Below are 23,316 nucleotides of genomic sequence, written 5' to 3' on the forward strand. Positions count from 1 at the left end.
TAGGCGCTGTGAAAGTATTTTGTAGATGTGATTAAAGTCCGTAGTCAATTGACTTGGTGTGAGGGTATTATCTTGGATCACCTGGGTTGGCCTGCTTCAATCAGTTGAAAGTCCTTAAGAGCAGAGCTAACACTTCCCTGAAAGAAAACATTCCACCTGTTGGTAGCATCTTGAGTTGATGGCTGAGAGGTCCACTTTGGCCTTCCTGATGACCGGCCCGAGGATTATGACTTGCCAAGCCAGTCCCACAATCGAGTAAGTTAGTTTCTTGCAATAAATCTCTTGTATTATCTCCTTATCATCATTTCTTTGGTTGAACTTTTACCAAAAAAGATTTTTCTTCTGAGCATCCTAGAGGAGCAGAATGTTAAGGATGTTTTCTGAATTGATTCTGTGTTTTCTGGAATTGGTTCTCTAGTCTTAGCAGATTTAAAGTCACTAATGACTCTGCTTCCCATGGAAAATAGGGCATTGATAGTCAGTGGTAGGATGTGGCAAAATATGCCAAATATCACATTTGATGCTCCTAATGAAATAAATGTTGAGGTAAGGTTCTGGATTACCATGAATTGTTACCTTAGAATATATTGGTCAAACTAAGGGCAGGAGAAAATGGGAAAGAAAAAGATGAGCTCATGGCCTCAACTTCCAGCTCAAGCATAATAACCTGAAAGCCTCAAGTGGCTTTTTGACCTTTTCTTGTTGACCTTGGTGTCCCTAGTAAATAAGTAGACGGGAAGTCTACGAAATTATTATTTGATCTAAATAGGCAGCAGAGTTATAGTTCAAGTGAACAGAAGTCTAACTTGAATCACCAAAACAGGGTCACAGCTCCTAAATCAATTCCCAGATGTGGCCAGTTTACAAACCCAGAATCCCTTGGATAAAGGTGAGGCCAGGTCCTCTTGAGGGTGGAACCTTCTATACTGTGAAAATGTGTGCTGTTAATCTTCTCCCCAGAGTTCCCCAAAGGGGCCTATGGCTCTGTACCAGTGTGCCTGTGAACCAAGAAGGGAAATAATCAGACTTCTTTTGCAGCAGCTGCATCCTTGGTCTGAATTGGCACATTGATGACACTGTGCTGATTGGACCTGGTGAGCAGGAGGTGGGAACTACTTTAGATATGTTGGTAAGACACACGCAAGTCAGAGGGCGGGAATAAGTCCCAGAAACACCCAGTGACCTTGATCTCAGTAGAGTTTCCAGGCATTCGGTGGTGTGGGTGTGTTGAGATATCCCTTCCAGGTGAAGGGCACGTTGCATCTGGCCTTTCTTACAAAAACGAGTCACAATACCTATTGGCCTCCTTGGATTTGGGAGGTAATGTATTCCTCATTGGGGTGTGCTACTCTGCCTTCTTTGAGTGACCTGAAAACTCTCTGACCTGACCCAGAACAAGAGAAGGCTCTGCATTGACCCTGGCTGCTGTGTACGCTGCTCTGCCACTTGGGCCATATGATTCAGCAGATCCCTAAGTGCTTGAAATGTCAGTGGCAGATGGAGATGGTATGTGGAGCCTTTGGCTGGCCCTGATAGGTGAATCCAAGCAAAGAATCCTAGGATTTGGAGCAAAGCCTTGCCTGCCATCCTCTGCAGATACCTACCATCCTTTGGAGAAACAGCTTTTGGGTTTGCTAGTGGACTTAGTAGAGACAGAGCATTTGTCATGGATCATCAAATTACCACGTGACCTGAGCTTCCTATCATGGACTGGGTATTGTCAGCCCCTCCATATCTTTAGTTGGGTGTGCACATCAGCATTCCATTGGGATGTGGTAGATAGGAGGTTGGGTTTGAACAGACCCTGATGCTACAGATAAGTGGCCCAAATGCCCATGGCCCCTTCTCCTGCTACGTTACCTTCACTCTCCTCGTCTGCACCTATGGTTCCTGGAGAGTTCCCCACCACCAGTTGACTCAGGAAGGGGAAACTTGATGCCGGTTTACAGATGGTTCTGCATGATGCACAGATAACACCTGAAAGTAGACAGCTGCAGCACTACAGCCCTTTCTGAGACATCCCTGAAGAACATTAATGAAGGGAAATCCTCTATTTGGGCAGAGAGTCTAGCAGAACACCTCGTGTTTCATTTTATCATGATGGGGAAAGGGCCAGAGGCTAGAGTCTATAATGTTTCATTGGCTGTGGGTAATGGTTTGGCTGGATGGTCAGGACTTAGAACACAGCTGGAAAATTGGTTACAATTTCCCAGTCAGGTGATGCCTGGGAAAGGCCGGGGGGGCGGGGGGGGGGCATCTCTCTGAATGGACAAAGAATGCAAAGATATTTGTATCCCTCGTGAATGCTCACCAGACAGTGACTTGAACCGAGAAGGATTTTAATATTGAAATGGATAGGATGACCCTTTTTGTGAATACCAGTCAACCTGTCTCCCCAGCCAGTCATATCACTTCCCAATGGGCTTGTGGGAAGGGGCTGTGGTGGCAGAGACGGAGGTTATGCCTGAGCTCATCAACATGGACTTCCACTCATCAAGGATGACCTGGCTATAGGCATCACTGAGTCCCCTGTGAGGCACCATTCCCTGGGATAGTCATTCAGCTATCTGGTGGCTGTTGGTTATATTGGACTGCTTCCACTGTGGAAGGGGAGGCACTTATCCCTACTGGAATAGACACTTGTTCTGGATATGGATTTGCCTTCTCTGCATGCAATGCTTCTGCTAAAAGTACCTGACAGAATGCCTTTTCCACTGTCACGATAATTCGCCATGACCAAAGAAAACACTTCACTGCAAATAAGTGCAGCAGAGGGCCCGTGCTCATGGAATCCACCAGCCTTTCCATTTTCCTCATCATCCTGAAGCCGTTGGCTAGATGGAATGGTGCGATGCCATTTGAAGCCTGTTATAATGCCAACTAGGTAGCAATAACCTTTGGAGCTGGACAGTGTCCTCCCAGATGCTGTACATGCTCTAAGTGTCCACTGTATGATGCTGTTTCACCTGTCGCTGGGATACACACAGGTCCAGGAATTGGGGCAGAAATGGGAGTGGCTCCATTCACTGTATTACCCCTAGTAGTCTACTAGCAAAATTTTTGCATATTGTCCACATGACCTCTGTTGATGTGGAGGTGTTAGTTCCAAAGGGAAGAATGCTTCCGTCAGGAGTTAAAACAATGTTTCCATTGAATTGGAAATTGAGATTATCACCGACCACTTTGGGATCCTCATGCCTTTGAAACAACAGGCAAAGAAGGGGTTTACTATACTGACTCTGGTGCTTATCTTAACCACGGGAAAACTAGGTTGCTACTATCCAATGGAGGTAAGGAAATGTACATCTGGAATAGGAGAAATCCCTTAGGATATCACTTACAACCACCATGCCTTGTGGAAAAAATGGAAAAGTATAACAACCCAATACAGGCAGGCCAGCTAATGTTCCAGAGCCTTCAAGAGTGAAGGTCTGAGCCATTCACAGGCAAACAGTCACAAACAGCTGAGGGGCTTGATGAGCACAAAGGGAACGTGGAATGAGTAGTGGAAGAATTGTTATAAATACCTGTTAGGACAATGTGACCAGATGCAGAAATGAGGACTGTATAATTATCAGTGTTTCTTCTTTATTTTTTTATAAATATGTTTGTATATCCATTACTCAAGTACTTTTGTGTTCTTTCCTCTCTTATTCTTTCATCATCTAACATAAGGTGTAATGATATTAGTTAACATTATATCACAGTATTGAAGATACAGGATAGCAAAGGGGAAGAGTGACCGTCACCCAGAATCTTTGTATCTTCTTCCAGAAAAAGATATAGTGTGTTTTGATTGTATGCAGGATACTTGTATCATGGTAGATTGAAGTACAATTTTGTTATTGTATCTGTTTGGAGATTAAGTATGGTTTAAGGAGATGTATATAGGCGGCAGTCGGACAGAATGGACTACGATGATCAGCATTATGTGTCGACTTGGCTAGACCACAGTACCTAGTTATTCAGCCTGTGGCCCCTCGAAATTCACATCCATCCCACATGCACCTTATCCCAAATTCCCCAAAAGACTAAGCCAATTACAGCATCGGCTCACAGTCCAAAATCTCATCTAAATCTATGTCACTTTGGCTTCACATAGTTTGAAGCGCTGTTATTTGGTGCAGACACATTTTTCACTATAATGTCTTTTTGGTGAGTTACACTTTTGTCATCATGAAATGTCTCTCTTAAGTTCCATTAATACTCTTTGTCTTGAAATCTGCTTTTTTTTTTGTATTAATATAGCCACTCCAGCCTTCATTTGCTAAAGTTTGCATGGTATATATTTTTTCATTCACTAACTTTCAATGTACTCATGTGATTATTTTAAAATTGCGTCTTTTGTTCACAGCATGTAGTTGGGTCTTAATTTTTTTTTTAAGATTTTATTTTTTCCTTTTTCTCCCCAAAGCCCCCCGGTACATAGTTGTATATTCTTCGTTGTGGGTCCTTCTCGTTGTGGCATGTGGGACGCTGCCCCAGCGTGGCTTGATGAGCAGTGCCATGTCCGCACCCAGGATTCGAACCAACGAGACACTGGGCCGCCTGCAGCGGAGCGCGCGAACTTAACCACTCGGCCACAGGGCCAGCCCCGGGTCTTAATTTTTTAAATTTATCCTGACAATCTCTATCTTTCATTAGAGCTAACATGAGAATCTCATCTTATATTAAATCCTTCTCTCAAGAATACATGATCCTCCAGTTTGGGTCTGATTTTGGTTTCTTGCCAGTGTTTTCACAGTTACTCTTTTATTTTGCCGAGAGTTTAACATTATTTTACACATGGCCGTTGCTGGCCAATCTAGGAACAAGGTGTGAGTATGTTAACAAGGAGTAACACTCTGCAGTAAACCTTGGAGGGATTAGTGCGTGGTCCTTAAAACAAGGGGTTCTACTGTCATACAGGTGCAGGTACTTGTTCATTTCTGAATTTGAAGACTATGTCATAAATCTTCAAGGAGAGAGTTCCAATAATAATGAAAATCAAGAGCTTCTAACATGGACAGTGCAAGATGCTTGTAAGAAACCTATATAAGCGGGTCATAAAGTTATTAGAGTAGAGGTCAGCAAATTTCCATGAAAAATTATCTCGAGAAACAAACACATGGATAAGGAGAATAGACTGGTGGTTACCAGCAGGGAAGGGGAGGGGAGAGTGAAAGGGGTAAAGGGCACATGTGTATGGTGACAGATAAAATCTAGATTATTGATGGTGAACATGAGGCAGTCTATACAGAAATGGAAGTATAATAATGCACACCTGAAGTTTACATAGTGTTATAAGCCAATATGACCTCAATAAATAATTTTTTAAATGACTTTGATAGATGTGATAGCATCTTTTCTGCTCTGCTTGGATTTCCCATCACCGTGATAATCAAGGAGCACACAAAAGAGAGAAAGCTCATGAAGCCACAATGGCAATGGAAAAGACATCACTTCACCACCAGGCAGTCTTCTCAGAAAATCTGTAACTGAAATGAGTGTGGACAAGGATTCAGTGATGGCTCTAAACTTGACATTCACTTGCAGTTGGATTTTGGGGAGAATCCCCAAATATGTAATAAAATATACCGGTGTTCAGTAATAGCTCAATTCTTCCCATTCAGAAGAGTTCCCAACCTCAAGGCCATCAATGTTGTCAACCTTGGAGAGCAGCCTCTCAGATGCGATGCACCTCAGCTGGATTTAGGTCTTCAAGTTCATTAAGGATCCGTGCTGGTGGCAAATCTTACACAAGTAATGAGTATGTTTAGAGTCATCTTCAAATTCAGAATCTTCATTTTAACAAGAGAAACAATACAGGGGAGAGGCTATGTAATTCTGTGCTTTAAGGACTCCATCTTGTAGTATATTCATCTTTATACCAATACAATTACAAGATATAATTATTAATTTTTTACGAGTGAAGGGCTCCATGAAGACAACAGTGCTGAGGACTACAAGGGGCAAAATACAGCCCCATTATTACCTCAGGGATGTTGAAAAGATCCCTATGGAATGGAAAAACTATGAGAAACATTTACTCAGTTCACCAAAAATTATGTTAAGTTGCACTCAGGTAAAGAATCCTGTAAGTGTAGCTTTAACGAAATTAATTCAAGGACACAAACGTAATTTGAATATGAAAAACCGCACATTATTACAATCACAGTGACAGAAATTTGGGTATAAGACTTAACTGCAATCAGTTCAAAATTTCTGTTTGTCAAAAAGACTATCCTATCTCAACCAAATCACCTTTGCATCTCTTTAAATATCAGTTGGCCGTGCTTGTAATACAAGTTGTCTCAGTTATCTATCCTGTTCCATTGATCTATGCATCTATCCCTCACACATTCCATGTAAGCTTGCTTATTGTAGATATATAATAACTCTTGACATTGATAGACTGATTCCTCCCACCTTATTCTACTTTTTAAAAATTGTTTTAGCTACTCTTGTTCCTTTGTTCTTACATATGAATTTTAGAACAATCTTATATCTATATCTACAAAAAAAAATATTGCTTAAATTTTGACGGCAATTATATTAAACGTGCATATCAATTTGGGAAGAAATGACATCTTTACTAAGCTGAATCATGGAATCCATGAACACAGTGTCTCTCTCCATTTGTTTAAGTTTTCTTTGATTTCTTTCATCAGCATGTTGTAGTTTTCAGCTTATAAGTCCCACATGTTTTCTTAGAAATATTCCTAGGCAATTCACTTATTTTTGTTTCCCTGTGTTCATTGCTAGTATATAAAAATGAAATTTTAATTTTTTCCAGCTTTATTGAGATATAATTGACACATAACATTGGATAAGTTTAAGGTGTACAACATGATGATTTGATAAACATATATACTGTGAAATGATTACCACATTAAGGTTAGTTAAGACATCTACCACCTCACATAATTACCCTTACGTGTGAGTGGTGAGAACGTTTAAGATCTACTCTTTAAACAACTTTCAAGTATATAATACAGTATTGGTAACTATAGTCACCATGCTGTGCATTAGATCCCCAGAGCTTATTCATCTCATAACTGGGAAGTTTGTATACTTTGACCAACGTTCTCCATTTCCCCCACCCTCCAGCCAGTGGCAACCACCATTCTACTCTTCTTTCTATAAGTTTGGGTTTTATTTGGATTCCACATATAAGTGATATCTTACAGTATTTGTCTTTCCATATCTGTCCATTCATGTTGTCACAAATGGCAAAATTTCTTTCTTTATGGCTGAATAATATTCCACTGTATACATATACTATATTTTCTTTATCCATCATCCATAGATAGACACTTAGGTTGTTTCCATGCCTTGGCTGTTGTAAATAATGCTGCAGTAAACGTGGGATTGTAGATATATCTTCAAAATAATGATTTTATTTCCTTCAAATATACGCCCAGAAGTAGAGTTGCTGGATCATATGGTAGTTCTATTTTTAATTTTTTAAGGAAACTTTATACTGTTCTCCATAGTGGCTGAATGATTACATTCCCACCAACATTGCACAAGGGTTCCCTTTTCCCCACGTCCTAGCTAACACTTACCTCTTGTCTTTTTGATAATAGCCATTCTAACAGGAGTGAGGTGATATCTCATTGGCGTTTTGATTGGATTTCCCTGATGATGATTGCTCATGTACCTATTGAGCATTTGTATGTCTTTTGGAAAAATGTCTATTCAGGTCCTCTGCCCATTTTTCAATCAGACTGTTTGATTTCTTGCTATTGAGTTGTATTTCCCAACATGCATTGTAGGGCCATGTTTCCCTTGTGCTGGAGTGCAGTGTTTAGTGTCCATATTGCTCCAAAATCTGAGAGGCCGGTGCACCCCAGTAGCAGTTTCCTGTTTCCACAAACTCCAATCAGCATGCATAGGGGTTGTGGACACCACCAGGCTAGCAGGCTCCAAAGATCCCAAAGGCAATGCCTGAGCCAGAGCTTCCAAGGCCTGCTGCTCAAAGGGCCGCATTCAAAACTGGTGGCCCTGCAGGTCACCTCGAGTAAGGGGGCCAAGAGAACACCCAGATGGGGTACATACTGTCTCCAGTACCCAACAAAGCCTATCAGCTCTTGGGCCTCCTTTTTATTAGTGGGTGCTGCTAGGGCCAACCACTTTCGCATGACTATATCTGGGATACTTCTTTGGCTCCTGCCCAAGTGGCCCCTAGGAATGGCACCTGCTGTGCTGGGCCTTGGACCTTACTGGGTTTATAGCCCAGCTGGCACTAGTCATTGTGGCAATGACTAGGCACAGCACCATTTCCACCTGCTTTTCAGTCGACCCCACCATCAGGATGTCATCGATGTAATGGATGACCAAAATTTCTGTGGGGCCTTGGGATGGTTGAAGGTCAAGCCCCACCCACTGGTGGCATATGGCAGGGAAACTGAAGTATCCCTGTGGAAGTACAGTACAAGTATACTGTAGGCCATGCCCTTTGAGTGCAAATTGGTCTTGATCTTCATCCCGCAAGAGGATTGAGAAAAAGGCATTAGCCAAGTCAAGAACAGCATGCCACCCTCAAGTATGGGGTGCCACTATCTATCTCGGGGATGGTGATGATAACTGGCACCACGGGGTCCAAGGGCGGAACCTCAGCATTCAGCCTGCAATAGTCCACTGTCCGTCTCCACGCCCCAGAGTCTTTTTTGACTGACCGAAGCAGGCTGTTAAATTGTGACAAAGTGGTGTGAAGCACTCCGACTTGCACCAAGTTCGGAATTAACAAAGCAATGTCCTTTTTTCCCAGCTGGTATGCAGCACTGCTATTGCTGAAAAACCCACTGGGGCTTGGGTAACTGAGGTGGCAGGCAGGAGTCACACTCCTACACTTATGGCTCAAATTCTTTGCTGTGAGGGGGCATACCCCCTGAGGAGGTGGTGACATTCTGTGCCACAAGCAGCCAAAAGTCAATGCCCATATGCACTCAGCTATGGCAACCAGGGTGACCAGCACCTGAAATGTCCCAAAGGACCCCAGGCACATCAGGCACATAATCAACACAAGTAGATAAGCACCATGAATCATCATCCTCACCGCCAAATCCCCCAATGTCGTCAGTTTAATCTTTAGCCCTACAAAAGGCCTGGAAAAACTGTCATGTGGGCCCTAGTATCTAAGAGCCCTGGAAAAGTCTGAACTCCCTTCCTTTTCCCTTTTATCTCGACAGAATAGAGCCAGTGGTCTCCAAAGGGGACACGGAAACCTTGGCCACATCCCTAACTGTGCCATTTGCCAGAGACATTTGGATCTGCAATGTGCCCTTATCAAACAGACGCCCCATCCAGGTAGCATGGGATTTTCCAGGATTCTGTCCGTGTCCGTGCTTCAACTTTTTAATTTCTCCCTCAGAGAAGACCTCACTTCAACAGTTTTGTTTTCAGCAATGCCATCAGTTGTTTGGCGCTGCATGCAAATGGGTCTTATTTGAGGTTAGCAAGTGACCTGGCCAGGTGGAGCTTCCTGCACACGGCCCTTCTACTTCCCCCAGTCACTGTCTGCAACCCCTGGAACACCATGGGAGCTGATGGGTGGCGCGGGAGTGCAAGGGTGGCCAAAAGACTGGCTATAGCGTCCCTGCTCTTCTTAGGACCCGCCTCTCATCATGCTGTCCTCATCCATTGCACCAACTCATCCCTGTTAACAGGGAGATTATCTACATCCCATTTGTCCCCATGCAGCCAGAGGGTAGCCAGCACCTCAGTCAGCATCTCTCTCCCTGGAGTGCTGGCTCCACCCCGGGCAGTGGGGCTGACATGGATACGTGTGGCTGCAAGGAAGATGGGAAAGTGAGCATTTCGCTTTTCTATTCTCTACAGTGGAGGTAAGTAAAAAAGGAGGGATTTGTGGTTGGCACTTGGTTCACCAGCCAACAGTGTCTGTCCCAGAAGAACATAAAGCAACGTTCATTGCAGCTTCGTATACGATAGCAAACCTACTACTCATCATGAGATGTGCCAATATGCTTATTTAATTCAGCCAGGAACACACCAGTGGGTGGACAAGTTGGCTTTATGTTTGTTGCAGGGAGAGGGTACACCCACCATGGGGAACCATGAGGTGTCACAAGGGTAAGGGGGTGTCAGAATCTATTAGGGGATCTGGGCTTTGGATGGGTGGTTTGGGGGAGGGCCTAATGAAGCCGGGTTCACTCTAGATTGGATGCTGTCAGAAAGCAGAAGCAATTCTAAGATTGAGCATCTCAGTAAATTTTATCTTTTGGGAGGACAGACTAGATCAAGGATAAACTCCAAGGTGTAAAGAAGGAGCAGGCACTCATTGAGCCAAGAGGGGCATGTTTGGCATTGTGTGGGAGGCACAGTGACCTGTTGTTTTTATCTGTCTAAACAAAATTAGGAAAGGCCTTGTTTTGTCTCACTTTACCATGGTCCCAGAGAAACCTCCTTTGAAGATAGCATTCTGTGATTCGTTTATGTTCCAAAGAATAACATGGCCCACCTGTGAGTGCCACCCAGCTCCCAGATGTCAGGGGCTGTTTTGTTTTTAGTTCTCAATCCATTCAATGAGACATTATACGGCCATCATTTGGAAAGAGTCAAGAGTTTCAGTGGCTGGTATTAGAAAACGTCTAGCTTACACTGAGTTTGGAAAAATGGACACAGAACATAAGCCCTCATTTTAAAAAACAAATATGTATGTTGATAGGTATACGTCTGTTTATGGGGAGAAAAAGATCTGGTTATCTTCAAGGGGAAGGATTCTAGGTGCACTTTTTTTCTCTTATTTTCCTTTATACTATTTTTAGTTAGTTTCCAGTAACATATGTTTAAAAATTGCTAACTATAATATATTTTAACCAGAAAACATAAAAGAAAAAACTCTTAACACTAAAACATGCTCCCTCACCTGTCGAATCCTCCTCAGTGCTGGCGTTAAATCTTAGGCTCTGGGAGTCGGAATGACTCAGGTGCCAACTCTTCGGCCCTTGTGCTCGCTTTGAGATAGTGGAAAATTCAACTTCTCTGAACCCTGGTGTTTTCACTTCCAAAGTAGGGATGATAATAACTTCAGTGAAAAGTTTAAATGAGAGACGAGCGCTTTTCCATGAGGACAAGCTTCCCCTTTGTCTCTCGCAAGCTGTCAAACCATTGGTCCCACAGGGTCCGGGGCAGGGGCTGGTCCTTTCGGTCCTCATTGTCCCTCCCAGTCATTCTACCTGGTCCATTCTTTAAACTCTCGGTTTTAGCCTCACATCGTCGGATTATAGTAAACATTATCCCCTTTCAATCATCTAGTGTCCCCTAAGCAGTCATTCCCTGTTAATATCTTGACGATTGTGTCTCCTTGCTTGGTCCCTTTCCAACAATACTCCCGTCATCATTGAAGGCAGCTCGACTTCAGGGAGTCCTGTCTATAGATCACCTTCCTGGAGGACTCAGGGAAAAGTAACGAGACCCCCAGTGTGGGAATCCACGTTCCCACCCAGGAAGTGGGGACCGTGGGATTCTTCCCGCTCAGGCATTTTGGGAAGTGTAGTCAAAGAGCTTCCTTTAGCCGCCACACTTCTTCCTGGAGCGTGAGACCATGGCCGCCTTCTCCTTCGGCATTCTGGGAAGCGTAGTCCAGACGCTCTGCGTGGTCCCTTGCACTTCCGCTCAGGAAGGCGGCTCTAGTGAATTCTGGGAAGTGTAGTCCGGAAGCTCCGTGGGCTCGCCGGCGCGTCGCCCCCGGAGTGTGAGGTCGTGGCTGTTTGCGGCAGGGTTATGCGTTGTTTTCGCGTCTCGCGGGCCACTCCGAGTTTCCTGGGTCTGCGCTTGGACCCGCAACGCCCGGCCGTCGAATTAGGGGAGAACGATCCTGGGCGGAAAGCGAGGTGTGGAGGGCGCGGGCGGCGGGGCGCGTTCCTTCGGCGGAGCCTCTGAGTTCGGGGCGGTGCTCGCGTGCCCGGGCGGCTCGGGTGGTGTGTCGCCTGGGTTGAGCGTTTCGGGGGCTCTCGGCTCGCCCCGTCCGCTTCCCTGCGCATTCCGCGCGTGGCTCTCCCCCCTCGCATTGGGGAGTCACTCTCTCTGTGTCTCCCGTTGCTTTTTTTTAAAGTGAGGGTATTAGGACCTTCCTAACAGAGTTGTTTTGGGAATTGGAAGAGGTGATACAAATAGAAGTTTTTAATACAGTTCCTGGCACGTGGTGAATGGTGTTCCCTCCTTGTTGGGATTCATTTCCCGAGGGGCGGTCCGTCCCCGGGTTAGGGTCGCTGATCCAGCTGCGGTGACCCTTGCCCTTTTCTCTGATCCCTGCGGGACGCTGGAAAATCCAGGACCCCGTCTCGCCTCGTTTTTAGGAGGGTGAGCTTGCACGGAGGGAGGCCAGGCCTTAACTTTTGTCGAGGACCGTGACGCAGTCCTGGCCTTTCACAGCATCCTTTCCTTCCCCAGCCTGACTTCTCCCAGAGGACTGCACGGAGGCGGAGGGAGTGACAGCAAAGCTCCGTGTGAGCGGGACTCGGCGTGTTTCTTTTACAGCGATGTTCACATCAGCTGTGAGAGAGATGTGTGGGATGTGAAGTCGAGCGTGGGTCTTGGTAATAATTAGTCCTTAACTGCTACCTTCAAGGGTGAGGGCTTTAAACAAATAAATACATCATGCCACACCGTGGCTCTGTGAAGAAGTATTGATTTTTTTCTTTTCTGTAAATTGAGATTAAGACCCGAGGAGGGCAGGTTATTTGCCCGTTGTCACCCACGTAGTAAGAGCTGATCGGCGGTGGGAGTTAGGCAGTCTGAGTGCAGAGCTGGAGTTCAGCATCTCGGTGTTCCCTCCTTAAGGCGCGGGAGCCAGCTTGCAATGGGCCGGGCGGTTAGGACTTGGCCGGGGGACCCTTAGAAGCAAGGCTCGTGGGCTTGGACTTTTCCGTGAGTTTTTTAAAACGTTGCCAACTATTTTGTTTCTCTTATTACAAATAATATTTCTTATTCTTATAGAAGCATATCATTGCAGAGCATTCAGAAATTACAGAAATATGAGAGAAAATCTTTTTAAAATTCTACCCATTTATCCAAAATGTAAGGATAGCAACTGTTAAGCTTCTCGTGCATTTTTGTTTAGTGGTTGTTTCTGTATATTTGCTTATGAACATTTTACAGAATTTTTATCATGCTTTTCTTAATGGTTTTCCCCTGATGCGTGTTAACTATGGAACTTTCCAAACACTGCTCTCCCTCCTTTCTTTTCTTTTCTTTTTTTCCTTCTTCTCCCCAAAGCTCCCCAGTACATGGTTGTATATTTTAGTTGTAGGTCCTTTTAGTTGTGGCATGTGGGACGCCACCTCAGCGTGTCCTGATGAGCAGTGCTAGGTCGGCGCCCAGGATCCGAGCCGGTGAAACCCTGGGCTCCCGCAGCGGAGCACACGAACTTAACCACTGGACCATGGGCCCGGCCCCCTTATTTTTCTTCTTGTCATTTCTATGACTGTTGCCTGATTTTTAACAACTTTTTATTTTATATAATTTTAGATGTACAGGAGAGTTGCAAAAATAGTATAAAGAATTCTCATATACTCTTTACCCAGATTCACCAATGGTTTATGTTTTGGCTGTCTGCTTTGTGGATTCGTCAGCCGAATAAGACCAGGAATATACTGTGTTCAGTGGCAGCTTATTTTAGCTTTCTGCAGGAAGGAAGCCACGTACCCTGGATAATAAGGAGATGTCTTGCTAGGAGGCATTTTGGAGAGGCTGATTATAGAATTTTAGCATTACATACTTGCTAATGTTAGATGTTATACTAGATAATAATGTTATCTATTAGGTAGTAGATACCTACTAAGTTATTACTAATAGTAGTTAATAGTGTTACCTTTTACATAATGCTAGGTAACACATCATTAGGTAACATACTATTATATAATCCATAATCCTGTATTTATTTTGTTCTGTTTTTCATTTAAAGTCCTTACAATTGGTTTCCCCCGCAGTTCAAAGTGCAATTTTATGCGTTGTCTTAAGTTGTATACTTGTTTATAACCATTTTATGGAATTTTTAGCATACTTGTCTTAATGTTCTTCTCTAATGCAAAATGATTCCACAGCCTTTGTCATTTTTGTTCTTGATTTTTTCTTTTTTGAAAGATTTTATTTTTTTCCTTTTTGTCCCCAAAGCCCTCCAGTACATAGTTGTATATTCTTCGTTGTGGGTCCTTCTAGTTGTGGCATGTGGGATGCTGCCTCAGCGTGGCTTGATGAGCAGTGCCACGTCCGCGCCCAGGATTCGAACCAACGAAACACTGGGCTGCCTGCAGCGGAGCGCGCGAACTTAACCACTCGGCCACGGGGCCAGCCCCTGTTCTTGATGTTTTTGAAAAGTACAGAGGCAAGTTATTTTGGAGAAAATCCTTCATTTTGGGTTTATCTGATACATTCCATGTTTAGTAATTAGTAATAATATTAATAATAACTTAATACATTAGTATATAATCTGTTATACGTATAAGTAATAACTTAATGTATTAGTAATAAAATTAGGATTAATTTAATAGATATCTAATATCTAATAGATAACATTATTAATTAGCATAATGTTTAATATTAGCAAGTATGTAGTGCTAAAATTCTATAGTCAGCCTCTCCTAAATCCTTCTTAAGCATTGTTGGCAGAGATTCCACAGAAGTAGTGAGGTGTCTTTGTCACGGCAACATAATAGGAGTCCAAGGCTGTCAGTTTGTCCCTCTATTGGTGAACTCAGTTTCATTCATTGGGCTAAGGTGATGTCTGTCAGATTTCTCTGTTGTAAAGTTAGTATTTTTTTTTTAACTAATAAAGTTTTTTATGGGGAGATAGATTTACTAGGGGACATTCTACCGTAAAGACAAGCTTCCTCATCTCTCCCCTTATTCATTCATTCAAATATAAATATTATATCAGCATGGACTCAGAATCCATAAATTAGTTTTGCTAATTTAAATGACACATAGATTAACAAACATTTATTTTTACCATCTTGAGGTATATTGAACATATCACAGAATTCACCTGTTCTAGGTGTACAAATTAGTGATTTTTAGTAACTTCACTGAGTGGTGCAAGTGTTACCTTAATTCGCTTTAGAACATTTTCGTTTCCCTGGTTGGGTTCCTCATGCCCATTTACAGTTAACCCCATTCTCTCCCAGATACCCAGGCAACCACTAACCTACCTTCTGTCTCCGTAGATTTGCCCATTCTGGACAGTTCATATAAATGGAATCTTACCCTCTGTAGTCTTTTGTGACTGGTCTTTTTGCTTTCCACACGTTTACAAGGTTCATCCATGTTGTGGCATAATCAGTACTTCATTCCTTTTAATTGTTGAATAATATTCCATTGTATGGATGTGCCACAGTTTTGTCTGTTCGTTCCTAGATAGGTTGACACTTCATCTGTTTCCGGTTCCAGGTTATTATGGGTAATGCTGCCGTGAACATCCACGTGCGCATTTACTGTAAGCATCCGTGTAGGGGAGCAGCATCCCAGGCCACACTTGCCTGTCTTTTTTCTGCCCTCTAGGCACTCCGCCAGGCGCAGTTCTGCCCTCCTGGGGTCTGCGTAACTCAGGACTCTGCCCGTCCCCAGAAGCAGGAGGAACAATGAGCACATTCACGGTGAGTAGGGCTCGCCTTTCTCTCTGAAAATCCCATCTCACTCCTCAGATTGTCACACGTTCTTCTTGGGACGACTCCAGCAGAGCAACAGGCAGTCGAGGACCTGTTTGGCTCCAGGGTCTTCCTTTGTTCCATATGAGTTTACTTTGCCCTTGATTGTAGTTTTTGTTTTATTTTGTTATTATTTATTTTATGGAGTAGAAAAATTACTAGAAACGAACAATTCTCCCACTTTACTACCTCCCTGCTGACAAATTAGCTGCATTTTTCCCTCATACTCTTTTCCTCACATGCATAACTGTGTTTGTACTCATGATATGCATCTAATTTTAACTTGTGCTTTTTTTGTGTGTGCATATATAGCATTCGCTTTTTATGTTTATGTAACATTCCCATTGAATTGATCTGCCTTGTTATTTTTAACTACTTCCCACTCACGGACATTGAGGTGGTCTAGGAATTTTACTGTTTGAAGCCACACCACAGTGACAGCTTTCCCACATAAAACCTTTTTCCCTAAAATCAATTCTGAAAACAATCTGCTGATATGTTTTCCTCAACAGACCGAGAGCTCAGTAGTGAAAGAGAACGTTTGATATGTGTCAAGCTGGCTGTGCCCTAGGTAGGAAAGCTGAATCCAAGCACAGCGCAGTGGGCACTCGCTGCTGCTGCTCACAAGAACTGTTGGAGGTTTCCACACAGAAAGAGCTAGATTCTTTCTTCCCAAATATTGGAAAGACAGTCTGCTGTTATATAATCATAATTTTAAACCTACTTATTTTTGACATTTTTATTTTCATTTGCTATTATTTTTAAATAATCAGAGAGGGAAGTAGGATCTACCTAAAGAGTCGCAGCTTGTGTGTATTTTATTTATTGGTCTTTTTTGGTTCTTTTATGTATTAACTAATTTGACCGACGTAATAGGTAGCCTTAGTTTAAAACGTCCAGCGGTACTAGACGATTTGCTAGTAACTTGCCTTTCCCTGCTGCATTTACCCCTCAGAGCAGCTGAATGAGGAGTTTTGGGGGTTTTTTTTTTGGTGACGAAGATTGGCCCTGAGCTAACACCTGTTGCCAACCTTCCTCTTTTTGCTTGAAGAAGATTATTACTGTGCTAACATCTGTGCAAGTCTTCCTGCATTTGGTATGTGGGACGCCAACACAGCATGGCTTGATGAGCAGTGTGTAGGGATCTGAACCTGCAAACCGTGGGCCGCCAAAGCGAAGCACACAAACTTAACCACTACGCCTCTGGGCTGGCCCCTGAATGAGGAAATTTTGGTCTCATCTTATCTTAAACACATGAACCATGAGAAACCTGCTCGGGTTCACACAGGAGGCCAAGGGTCAGGAGTGTTGGGCGTTCTGCTCAAGTGAGAGAGAGAGACGGGAAGAAAGACAAAAAGAGTTCATTTTGAAACTGTGCCCTGTGGTGTGGTGTCTGGAGAGCCCTTTTGAGGGATGATTGCCATAGATGGTGCTCCTCCTCCCCGACCCGCTTCCCAGGGTGCATCTCTTCTCTTCCTGTCATGGCGCCTCCTCGTGTGCCCTGAGATGCCCAGCGTTCTGGGCGCACAAGACAGCAGGTAGCACAGTCGTTGCATAAAACCTTTACATTTCTCTGTGGCCAAAGACACCTCACACGGTGTCAGCAGAAAGAATAACAAGCTGGGGCAAAAATATTTACCACACAGCAGCCCGCCAAAAAGACAGAATCCATAAGAGGAATCTTATGCACAGGAGAAAGAAAAAAATTCAACGGAGTGTGAATAAGGACATGGACGGGCATGCTAAAGGGAGAAATATAGGTGGTTAATAAACATCAGAAAAGGTAATTGTGTTAATTTTTAATCAAATAAGTGGGAGGACTGAAATATGCTTCCAAATCAGAGTCCCAAAGCCATGGGAAAATTTCTGACCTGCTCTTGGCCATCGTATGGAGAATCGGGGTATGTGCTTTCTCTTGAAAGATTGGGGAAGTAGGGAGAAGATTGGAAAGAAAAGCTGCCGCTATATGATCATAATTTCAAGGCTACTTATTTTTGACATTTTAATTTTTACTTGCGGTTATTTTTAAACAATCAGGGAATAAGATCTACATTAAATGATGTCATTTGCACAGTGGATTATAATGAGGAAAACATGTCAAATTACGTGTTTTTTAGAACAGATGAATATAGATCATCAGTTCCCTGGAATAATACGCAGCCGTGAAATGAGATGAAATAGATATTGATAACGATAATGTGAAGAAATAATAATAGCTGATGTTTATTAGGTGCTTATTCTGTGCCGCACACTGTTCCAGATGCTATAGATATTCCCTTGTTTAATCCTTGAAAAAACCCTCTCATGTAAGGACCGTTATACAGAGGAGAGACTCGGGCACGTAGGCGAACTTGTCTGAGGTCACATGGCTAGTAAGGGACAGACCCTCGGGAATGGCACTGAGGCAGGTGGGGTCCAGAGCATGGCGCCTAATGCTGCAACTAAGAGATGTGGTGTGTGCCTTGAGGTTACATAGGATGAACGACACAGCTGTCCCGCACAGCTTATCCAAAGCTTCTTAGTTTGGCAGACATTAAAGAACGGTGATAGCATCAGGGTTCATGTGTGTGAGGAGAAGGTGGGTGCTATCAGATACATTTCGACTAAATTGCTAATTTTTTTGGTGAGGAAGATTGGCCCTGAGCTAACGTCTGTGTCAGTCTTCCGCTCCTCTGTTTTGTATGTGGGAAGCCACCACAGCATGGTTTGATGAGCGGTATGTAGGTCCATGCCTGGGATCCAATCTTGCGAACCCCAGGCCACTAAAGCAGAGCACGCAAACTTAACCACTACGCCACCAGGCCGGCCCCTCAGCTAAACTGATAAATGCTTCTGACAGCAATTGGCAGTATTCATGGAAAAGTAAAACGGGTGTAGCCCAGGATGCATATTTAGGGTTCTTGGGGGTAGCTTATAGTAGACTCAATGAGGGCCCAAAATAAACATACAAGGACTGATGTCATTGCCTGAGGAACATGAGTGTGTGGTTTTGGCAGGATAGAAGGAGAAAGGCTGAGAAGTCTACAAATTAAGTCTCTCAAAATCTGAAACCACTTCCCACCCATCCTCTCCACCCTCTCAGGGCTGGCCCTTTTCAAGTGGCCATTGATTGTAAGATGTGCTTGGTGTTGCAGGAGCCGGTGACATTCAAGGATGTGGCTGTGACCTTCTCGGTGGAGGAGCTGGGGCTGCTGGACCACGCCCAGAGGCAGCTGTACCGGGACGTGATGCTGGAGAACTTCCAGAACCTGCTGTCTGTGGGTGAGGACAGGCGCCCTCTGTGCTCAGTGTCAGCTCCCTGGATTGTCCGCGGGGTTTCAAGGCTTTGAATGGTCACCTGCGTTTGTGGACCTGACTTTTGTCCCGACAGCTTTTAATGAAATAAAATAAGATAGAAGATATCAGTTTGTTAGGAAGAATGGAACACGTGGCAGCAAAAACTCTGGCCAGTTGTGTGCGTGATGTAAGAACCAGCGGGAGGAGATTTAATGAAAACAGACATTGGTTAGAAATAGGTTTTTGTACTACGTATTTATGCATGTGTGTCTGGGTTTTGAAATATTGGTATTTCTTCAGATAGGTCATGTGTGTACCAATGTTTGAAAAACACTCCTTTTGATTAATGGGTCAGTGAGCAGGAGGAATCCAAATTTCCAGTAAATTGTACTGTTAGTGTGTTTATTTTAAATGTATGACTTTGCATCTTCACGGGGCGTCACCCCTTCAAACATGACATGTTCCGCCCCCATACTGGTCGCCCTGCTCCCACGCTTCCCCTCCTATGGTCTGTTCTCCACGTAGCAGCCAGAGCAATCCTTGGGAAGATAAGTCAGATCGCCATTCCTCTGCTCAAAACCCTTTTTGGCTTCTTATTTTTCTTTTTTTTTTGTTTTGAGGAAGATTAGTCCTGAGCTGACATATGCTGCCAATCCTCCTCTTTTTGCTGAGGAAGACTGGCCCTGAGCTAACACCCGTGCCCATCTTCCTCTACTTTATATGTGGGGCGCCTACCACAGCATGGCTTGCCAAGCGGTGCCATGTCCACACCCGGGATCCGAACTGGTGAACCGGGGCCACCAAGAAGTGGAACGTGCGAACTTAACTGCCGCGCCACTGGGCTGGCCCCTTCCTACTTTTCTTAAAACTTCTTCCAGTGGCTCCTAGATCCTCTGTGGTCTGCTCTGCATCCGCGGCCTCTCTGAACACGTCTCCTGTCCTCCCTCTCGCTCTGTCTCATCTGCTCACATTGTCCTCCCCACTGTTTCTCACACCCGCAGGGACGCTGTATTGCCTGTTGTTGCCATAACAAATCACCTCAGACTTCATGGCTTAGAACAACACACATTGGGGCCAGCCCAGCAGCCTGGGGTTCGCCGGTTTGGATCCTGGGCATGGACCTACGCACCACTTGTCAAGCCATGCCGTGGCAGGCGTCCCACACATAAAGTAGAGGAAGAGGGCATGGATGTTAGCTCAGGGCCAGTCTTCCTCAGCAAAAAGAGGAGGATTGGCGGCAGATGTTAGCTCAGGGCTAATCTTCCTCAAAAAAAAACAAAAAACACATTGATTCCCTTGCAGTCTGTAGGTCAGGAGTGTGACGTGGTTCTGACTGGGCTAACATCAAGGTGTCGGCCCAGTTGCATTTCTTCTTGGGGGCTCCAATCTTTGTCTTTGCCCTTTCAGCTTCTGGAGATTACCCAGATTTCTTATCTGGTGGCCCACTTCCTCCGTCTTCACAGCCAGCCACATCCCTTCTGTCTGCCCCTTCCACGGTCGCCTTTCCCTCTTCTGCTCGTCGTCTGCACCCCACTTCCCCTGCACCCCGCTTCCCCTTCAAAGGACCCTTGTGACTGTATTGAGCCCACCGGATGGTAGAGGTTGGTCTTCCGTTTTAAGGTCAGCTGATAAGCGGCCCTAATTCCGTATGCGACCTTAATTCCCTTTGCCATGTAACCCAACACAGTCTAGGCTCCACAGGTTCATTCCTTGGGGGACCATTATTCTGCCTCCTACAGATGCTTCTGCCTCGGAGCCCTTACTTGCTCTCTCTGCCAGACATACTTTTTCACCTGAAATCCTCCTGCTCCCTCCCCTACTTCATTCAGGTCTCTGCTCAGTTTCACTTTCCCGAGAAAGGCCTTCTTTGCCCACCCTCTGTAGAATACCATCCACTCTTTACTCTCCTCATTCTGCCTTTTATTGTGTCTCTTTTTTTTTTCTTAGATTTTATTTTTCCTTTTTCTCCCCAAAGCCCCCTGGCACATAGTTATATATTTTAGTTGTGGGTGCTTCTAGTTATGGCATGTGGGACGCCGCCTCAACGAGGCCTGACGAGCAGTGCCATGTCCGCGCCCAGGATCTGAACCAGCAAAACCCTGGGCTGCCGAAGTGGAGCGCGTGAACTTAACCACTCGGCCACGGGGCCGGCCTCTCCTATATTTTTGTTTGGCTTAGTGCCTCTCTCTCGGCACTGGAGTGGGATCCTCAGGAGTGAGGAATTTTGTCTCTTATTGCTTCGTCCCCAGTGCCCAGAATAATGTGCCCTGTAGAGGTGTCTGTAACTATTTGTTGACTTAGTGGATGTGTTAATGGATGGGAGACCTCAGTGTCTCCTTGGTCATGGGGATACCCACAGGTCATGTGCAAACCAGAGCGAATGAAGGATGCTGCAGACCTTTTTGTCTTCTGATGAATGTCTATCCGGTTATCATCTATTTCAGTTACTTTCTTAGGTGCCCTTGGCATGAGTGTGTGTGTGTGTGTGTGTGCGCGCGCGCACTTGACCCGAATCCCAGGGAAGCTCGTAAGCATTGTGGCTGAGACCACACTGAGGAACATGCCTTCCCTGTGGCTCTTCTGGAGACTTCTCTAGGGGAGCATGTTCATTTCTGGGGAGAAAACTTTTGGAATGAGGATTCTGATATCTAACTCTCAGATAGGATCTCCACACAAGGGAAAAGTTCTGTTTCCTACAGCGTCAGCCAGTACCCAGGTTGACAAGCCGCCTTTCCCTGGAGGGTTTGCCATCTGCAGCCCCTTCACCTCTTTCAAAGGGCCCATCGATGTCACTGCCCCCAGACTTCCCCTTCCCCGTCCTTGAGGGGGAAGATTTAAGATGAGACTGACATGAGACACGCACCCGAAGTTTGTCTGTATCTCTGTCTCAAAAATCGGTTGTGCTTTTGTTTTCTCCAAATTTAGCCCTTGAGCAAGTGTTAAAGAATCTAGATTTCATACAATTTTTCTCTTGATTTCTATAAAGACTTGGTGTTTCTCAACTAGTGAACATTGTAACCTGCAAAGAATTAGGAAACTTCCCACTCAAGATTGTCTCACCCTCAGAGAGACCTTCTCCCCCTCACACAGCTATTTTTAAGGGCCGGTTTGTAGATATAACCATATTTGGGAGAACCTGGTTCTCCTGAATGCTTATTACAAGCTTTTCAATTCATATCACAGCTTACTAGAGGGCTGGAGTTTTCAATTTGAAAAACTGTCGTGATGGGCTATTTCATCTCCATCCACAGTTTTCCCACAGTCTTGTCAAAGAGTCGGTCCAGAAGCTCCAGGGAACCAGTGCTGGGATGCTCGCCATCTCTGGTTTTCTCATTACTGTTATGCGGGCTGTCCCCCTTTCCCTGGTCCAGCTTCTCAGCTTCCCAGTGAAACGACAGTTTCCTCTCCCTTCCCTGTTTCACATAACTTACTCGGAAAAGAGATTTTCCTTCTAGGACTTGGCTTAAACTCTCTCCAAAAAAGTCAAACTGGGATTCATCTGTTCACTCAGTGTGCATGGGTTGGGTACTCACCACGCTCCAGGTGCAGTTCTGAACAGTGTTAGAAAGCAGGAAAGCGGAAAAGGTGTTTGACGTACTAAGTGTAAAATGCCTCCCTCTTTGATGCTGCATTGTGCTGGGAAAGACAGATGTTAAACAACAAATGAGGGGCCAGCCCAGTAGCCGAGTGGTCAAGTTCTCGCACCCTGCTGCGGCGGCCCAGGGTTGGCCAGTTCGGGTCCCGGGCACGGCCCTACACATGGCTCATCAAGCCACACTGGGGCAGCGTCCCACATAGAACTAGAATGACCAACAACTAGGATATACAACTGTGGACTGGGGTTTTGGGGAGAAAAGAAAAGAAAAAAAAGAGCAAGATTGGCAACAGATGCTCCCTCAGGGCCAGTCTTCCTCACCAAAAAGCATACTTAAAACGAACAAACAAAAGACCAGAAGATTTAGTGTGTTGCATGGGAAAAACCTAAGAACCTAAACAAGGAGTGTGGACGTTGCCGGAGGCAGATTGAGTGGAGACAAGATTTATTATTTTACATTGGGTGGTAAAGAGGCCTTGCTGTGGGCTGACATTGAGCAGGGACTTGAAAAACATGGGGAGCCCCCCATGTGTCTGTCTGGGAAGACTTCCAGGAGAATCTGACTCCCATTCTAGGGCAGGCTTTCAGAGTTTACACCGTGACCTCCTCTTTTCCTTCTCCTAGACTCTGTCTCCATTGTAAAAGATTACTCTCCACTTTTTCACCTTTTCTTCTGGAGATCGGAATTACACTTGGGTTATCATAATGTCTACTGCATCAAAAGAGGAGGCAGCTTTTCATTGACTGTTCCTACAGGGAGGGGAGTGAATTTCTCCTTTGGAAAACTTTTTCAGAAGT

General features: G+C 44.6%; 1 protein-coding gene across 1 annotated transcript in view; it reads left to right on the forward strand.

Moving 5' to 3' along the window:
- The first annotated feature begins 11,649 nt into the window (after positions 1-11,649).
- LOC103550917 (zinc finger protein 208) overlaps positions 11,650-23,316 on the forward strand; it is a 43,461-nt gene continuing 31,794 nt past the window's right edge. The window contains exons 1-5 of the mRNA XM_070559522.1: positions 11,650-11,837; positions 12,397-12,542; positions 12,943-13,023; positions 15,502-15,596; positions 18,782-18,908. Of these exons, the coding sequence (XP_070415623.1) occupies positions 11,728-11,837; positions 12,397-12,542; positions 12,943-13,023; positions 15,502-15,596; positions 18,782-18,908 (559 nt within the window). The 5' untranslated portion in view covers positions 11,650-11,727. The remainder of the gene's footprint in view (positions 11,838-12,396; positions 12,543-12,942; positions 13,024-15,501; positions 15,597-18,781; positions 18,909-23,316) is intronic.

The sequence above is a fragment of the Equus przewalskii genome, chromosome 9 (genome assembly GCF_037783145.1).
Source record: "Equus przewalskii isolate Varuska chromosome 9, EquPr2, whole genome shotgun sequence".
NCBI lineage: Eukaryota > Metazoa > Chordata > Mammalia > Perissodactyla > Equidae > Equus > Equus przewalskii.